The sequence below is a fragment of the Oncorhynchus kisutch genome, unplaced genomic scaffold (genome assembly GCF_002021735.2).
Source record: "Oncorhynchus kisutch isolate 150728-3 unplaced genomic scaffold, Okis_V2 Okis07a-Okis12b_hom, whole genome shotgun sequence".
In the NCBI taxonomy this organism is placed as follows: domain Eukaryota; kingdom Metazoa; phylum Chordata; class Actinopteri; order Salmoniformes; family Salmonidae; genus Oncorhynchus; species Oncorhynchus kisutch.
Window position 1 is genome coordinate 10151685 of NW_022261984.1, and position 5744 is coordinate 10157428.

At 45.0% G+C, this 5744-nt stretch overlaps 1 protein-coding gene across 2 annotated transcripts in view; it reads right to left on the reverse strand.

Moving 5' to 3' along the window:
- LOC116352827 (nocturnin-like) overlaps window positions 1-4863 on the reverse strand; it is a 27691-nt gene extending 22828 nt beyond the window's left edge. The window contains exon 1 of one of the 2 annotated variants that reach the window (XM_031814850.1): window positions 4045-4863. In XM_031814850.1, the coding sequence (XP_031670710.1) occupies window positions 4045-4378 (334 nt within the window). In that variant the 5' untranslated portion in view covers window positions 4379-4863. Of the gene's footprint in view, window positions 1-3064; window positions 3208-4044 lie in introns of those variants that run through there. The other variant, XM_031814852.1, reaches the window with a different exon arrangement.
- Window positions 4864-5744: the final 881 nt, after the last annotated feature.

Here is a 5744-nt window from a genome sequence, read left to right on the forward strand (position 1 = left end):
AGGACCTAGATATAACTAGACTACACCCATCTATACCACTAGACCCTAGATATAACTAGACTACACCCATCTATACCACTAGGACCTAGATATAACTAGACCCATCTATACCACTAGGACCTAGATATAATTAGACTACACCCATCTATACCACTAGACTACACCCATCTATACAACTAGACTACACCACTAGACCCATCGAACTAGACTACACCCATCTATACAACTAGGCCCTAGATATAACTAGATTACACCCATCTATACCACTAGACCCATCTATACCACTAGACTACACCCATCTATACAACTAGACTACACCACTAGACCCATCTAACTAGACTACACCCATCTATACCACTAGACTAGACCCATCTATACCACTAGACCCTAGATATAACTAGACTAGACCCATCTATACCACTAGGCCCTAGATATAACTAGACTAGACCCATCTATACCACTAGGCCCTAGATATAACTAGACTACACCCATCTATACAACTAGACTACACCACTAGACCCATCTAACTAGACTACACCCATCTATACCACTAGACTAGACCCATCTATACCACTAGACCCTAGATATAACTAGACTAGACCCATCTATACCACTAGGCCCTAGATATAACTAGACTAGACCCATCTATACCACTAGGCCCTAGATATAACTAGACTACACCCATCTATACCACTAGGCCCTAGATATAACTAGACTACACCCATCTATACCACTAGACCCTAAATATAACTACACCCATCTATACCACTAGGCCATAGATATAACTAGACTACACCACTAGACTCTAGATATAACTAGACTACACCCATCTATACCACTAGACTAGACCCATCTATACCACTAGACTAGACCCATCTATACCACTAGGCCCTAGATATAAATACACCCATCTATACCACTAGACCCTAGTTATAGCTAGAGTAGACCCTTAGGACCAAACATTGGCTGGCTATATAAATGATGGTTAACACTGATACTGCTTGACTGCCCACACAGAACTCAATGTTTTTTGTAATGACACGTGACGTGAGAGATACTCAACAGTTCCCAAAGCCACTCTACAATCATACAACCTAGAGGTCGTAGCAGGTCCGTCCATCTCACACCAGGTCTCATCCCTACAGAGAACGGGATGTCATTTTAAGAAGGATGTCTTAGCTGTTCCATCCATTGTCTACAAAACATTCCGGCTACGCTGTAGAATTCCAGAATAGAACACCGCTGGGAATGTCTTCTGAAATCAAACACACACCACCATTCTATAATACAGGTTTCCAAAACATAACCTCTACAGATGTATTTAAACACAGCTAATCCTCTACTATATTACACAACAGCTGCCTCAGATACACAGACATGGTGTGCCATCGCCTAGTTCTGGTTAAACAGGCAGGCTTGAACAGGCCTGGTACTAACTGGGAGGGAACCATATGTTCTGATTACTCAACTGTTACATAGCCCTCGATAAAAGGACCAGAGCCAACAGGAGGCTGGGTGTCAACCCAGTAACGCAGGTAGCAGGTCTCTACTGGAGCACGTGAGGGACGGGCCCAGTAACCCAGCTAGCAGGTCTCTACTGGAGCACGGTGAGGGACGGGCCCAGTAACCCAGCTAGCAGGTCTCTACTGGGATGGGTATAGTTGTGACATTCAAATGGTTTTAATGGTCTCCAAAACCTTCAATTGTAACCTCTGGTCTCGTTGTTCTACAAACGGGCCAGATCAGCCTCCTACAGCGTTTCCACTGGGTGATCTAGACATCTACCAGATCAGCCTCCTACAGCGTTTGCACTGGGTGACCTAGACATCTACCAGATCAGCCTCCTACAGCGTTTCCACTGGGTGATCTAGACATCTACCCGATCAGCCTCCTACAGCGTTTGCACTGGGTGACCTAGACATCTACCAGATCAGCCTCCTACAGCGTTTCCACTGGGTGATCTAGACATCTACCAGATCAGCCTCCTACAGCGTTTCCACTGGGTGATCTAGACATCTACCAGATCAGCCTCCTACAGCGTTTCCACTGGGTGATCTAGACATCTACCAGATCAGCCTCCTACAGCGTTTCCACTGGGTGATCTAGACATATGCCAGATCAGCCTCCTACAGCGTTTCCACTGGGTGATCTAGACATCTACCCGATCAGCCTCCTACAGCGTTTCCACTGGGTGATCTAGACATCTACCAGATCAGCCTCCTACAGCGTTTCCACTGGGTGATCTAGACATCTACCAGATCAGCCTCCTACAGCGTTTCCACTGGGTGATCTAGACATCTACTAGATCATGGAAGGGATTTGCTCGTGGCTAAAATGATGAATTAAGTTAGTTAGGTCGGCCACACCATAAAGGGGCAGAACCTACAACAGTGTTGTCATTAATGGGTTCAATCTATCCTGGGTGCACGCTCCAGTTCAGTCTTATTTCTTTCACCCAAAAATGTTGCATCTTCAAAGTGGTAGGCATGTTGTGTAAATCAAAGTGATTTTACAACCCTCCCCCAAAATCTATTTTAATTCCAGGTTATAAGGCAACAAAATAGGAAAAATGTCAAGGGGGTGAATACTTTCACAAACCACTGTACATCAAACAACATACAACAATCTTACCCACAAGCCCCAGAGAGAGAGAGAGAATAAAACAGTTTGCTATTATTACATAACTGTTCCAGAGCCATGAAAAAGATCGAGAAAATGAAAGAGAGTTGAGCAACGGACCAACAGTAGAAGAGGTTCAACTTCAAAAACATGGTTAGAATCCTGGTTGACAGGCTACTGTTGAAACGTTCTTTAAAAACATGGTTAGAATCCTGGTAGACAGGCTACTGTTGAAACGTTCTTTAAAACATGGTTAGAATCCTGGTAGACAGGCTACTGTTGAAACGTTCTTTAAATCATGGTTAGAATCCTGGTAGACAGGCTACTGTTGAAACGTTCTTTAAAAACATGGTTAGAATCCTGGTTGACAGGCTACTGTTGAAACGTTCTTTAAAAACATGGTTAGAATCCTGGTTGACAGGCTACTGTTGAAACGTTAACTTACCAGACTGGAGCTATCGTATCCTCAGCAGATTCACTGTGTGTGCGTTTCTTACTCCTGCCGTGTTGTGTGTGTGTGTGTCCAGTATGTGTGTGTAACCGTGTGGAGAAGCGTGGTAGCGCTGTGCTTTTCAACAGCTGCACTACAAGGTCATTGGAATGAGTCAGTGTGAAAACATGGGTTCTACTGTCACCTACTGGTGAACTGGAGAAACAGCAGCTATGTAAATGACGTTCAGGTATGTTGGTGCAGGGCCAGAAGCCTCCACACGCAAAGGTGAGATAGAGAACCAGGGGTAGCCTTTTCAAATCAGAGGCTGTGCTGGATGGATGTCTGCTGTTTCTCCTTCTCTAACATACCTGACCCAAATCTATGAACCCAGCTCCTGGTGTTAGAGTAGGGCTGGAGCAAAAGCCTGCAGTTGCCGTGTGAAAAGCGGAGGAGAGCCTTTGGAGTAATGCAAGCGCTCTGGGGGTTAAATGATTGACGTTTGGAATTTGTGGAACAAACATTCCCAACTTGCATACATGGAGGCATTTATGTATATATAATATTCTTATAGTTTAAAGGAGATTACCCCTGATACAATACCACTGGACATTAATCATATCTTTGTTGCATTTTCTAATGATGCTTTTAGAGTAGTGTCAGCCCAAAGAAATGTTACCAGCTTCGCTTCTCTCAACAGCGCAATTAATTATATTGTAGTGACATGAACCCAACACTTAACGACCTCGTCAAGAGGTTTGGACCTCTTTGCGTAACGGGTTTTGATTTGACCCGATTTCGAGTCCCAATCGGGGCCACCCCCCGAATTTGCTAAGATATCGAAGTTACATCTTTCCAAGATGCCCATCTTTAAATCAGTAAGAGAACATTTCAAACTTTAGCATTACGTCTTGGATCGATAAGAATAGAGACACCATGTTTCTGACTGACAGTGACAGTGATTGTACTGTAACATTGTTACAAAACCAACTCACCGGTTCCGGAACCTGCGAAGCGTTCCTGCCTTGTTTGGATCGCATGTTTCTTCCGTTTATTGTTAAGATTATCGATGCATGTCTCCGAATAATCAGGAGAACCGGCCCGTGAATTCAGCAACCCCGGGTTCATCACGAGCATGCCGTGGTTGGACGCACAGAATGCCGGTAACTCTTTAGGCAGCGTCAGTAGACTACTTGACAGTCGTGACGCCGCAGGACTTTGATGATACATGTCGATTGCAGCGTTTGCCGGTGGTGGTTCCGTCTCTTTTTCACCGGGGCTTTGCCCACCTGTGGGGTAATCACTGTTCATCTCCCTGTGTGCGTGCATGTCGCGGATGGGATTACCGGCTAAAAGATATTCAAAAACGATGTTAACTTCTCTTTAGTAGTCTTGAGCCTTATGAGATTGGGCAAAAGGCGACACCTAATAATGTCTCCAGCTTCAGAAAAAGGACACTTCCCGTCACCCTTTCATAACTAGGGACTCCGCTTCTCCTTTCATAATAACAGCAAGGCCTGCCAAGCAGGTTTGGGTGTCACTTAGTAACAGAGGTTCTGTAACCACTTCTGATTCTGAAAGAAAAAACTATTCTGAAAGTAGCATTACTCTCTTTACACTGGCAACCATATACAACGCATATCGTGGTACTTGTGAAAAGTCCAGGAATACAATTACATTTTAAAATCCCTAAAAATAAATACTGCATGGGTCTTAGTTTAATTTGTTTCCGCCTTGATCACACCGACAGTGTTAGGCATTATTTAGTAAGTACCTTCGTGTCCAATGGAACGTTGCGTTTACCCTGCAGTGCGTTCTTTGTTGCGCGCACGGTGACGTATGCGTGAAACTGTATGCGTTGACGGCTGGACAGAAATGGTAGCAGAAGGTGAATTTTGAACTTTTGGTGCACACATATCCAGATGACGCTTCGTACTTTATTGCGCTCAGTGTGATCAAGGCGTTAATCCTCTATCGCAGGGTTTCTGAACTCGGTCCTTGGGTCCCCTCCTTGGTGCTCGTTTTGGGGGGTTTCCCCAGCAATACACAACTGATTCAAATAACCAACTCATCATCAAGCTTTAATCATTTGAATCAGCTGTGTAGCGCTGGGAAAAAAACTGAACGTGCACCCAGCGGAAACCCTACTCTATTGGGTACACAGCCTCCTCTCCCTAGTTTACTACCTCTAGCTGTGTGTTTCATCACCCTTGTGCTCCAATACAGCCTCCTCTCCCTAGTTTACTACCTCTAGCTGTGTGTTTCATCACCCTTGTCCTCCAACACAGCCTCCTCTCCCTAGTTTACTACCTCTAGCTGTGTGTTTCATCACCCTTGTGCTCCAATACAGCCTCCTCTCCCTAGTTTACTACCTCTAGCTGTGTGTTTCATCACCCTTGTCCTCCAACACAGCCTCCTCTCCCTAGTTTACTACCTCTAGCTGTGTGTTTAATCACCCTTGTGCTCCAATACAGCCTCCTCTCCCTAGTTTACTACATCTAGCTGTGTGTTTAATCACCCTTGTGCTCCAACACAGCCTCCTCTCCCAAGTTTACTACCTCTAGCTGTGTGTTTCATCACCCTTGTCCTCCAACACAGCCTCCTCTCCCTAGTTAACTACCTCTAGCTGTGTGTTTCATCACCCTTGTCCTCCAACACAGCCTCCTCTCCCTCTGGTTTACGACCTCTAGCTGTG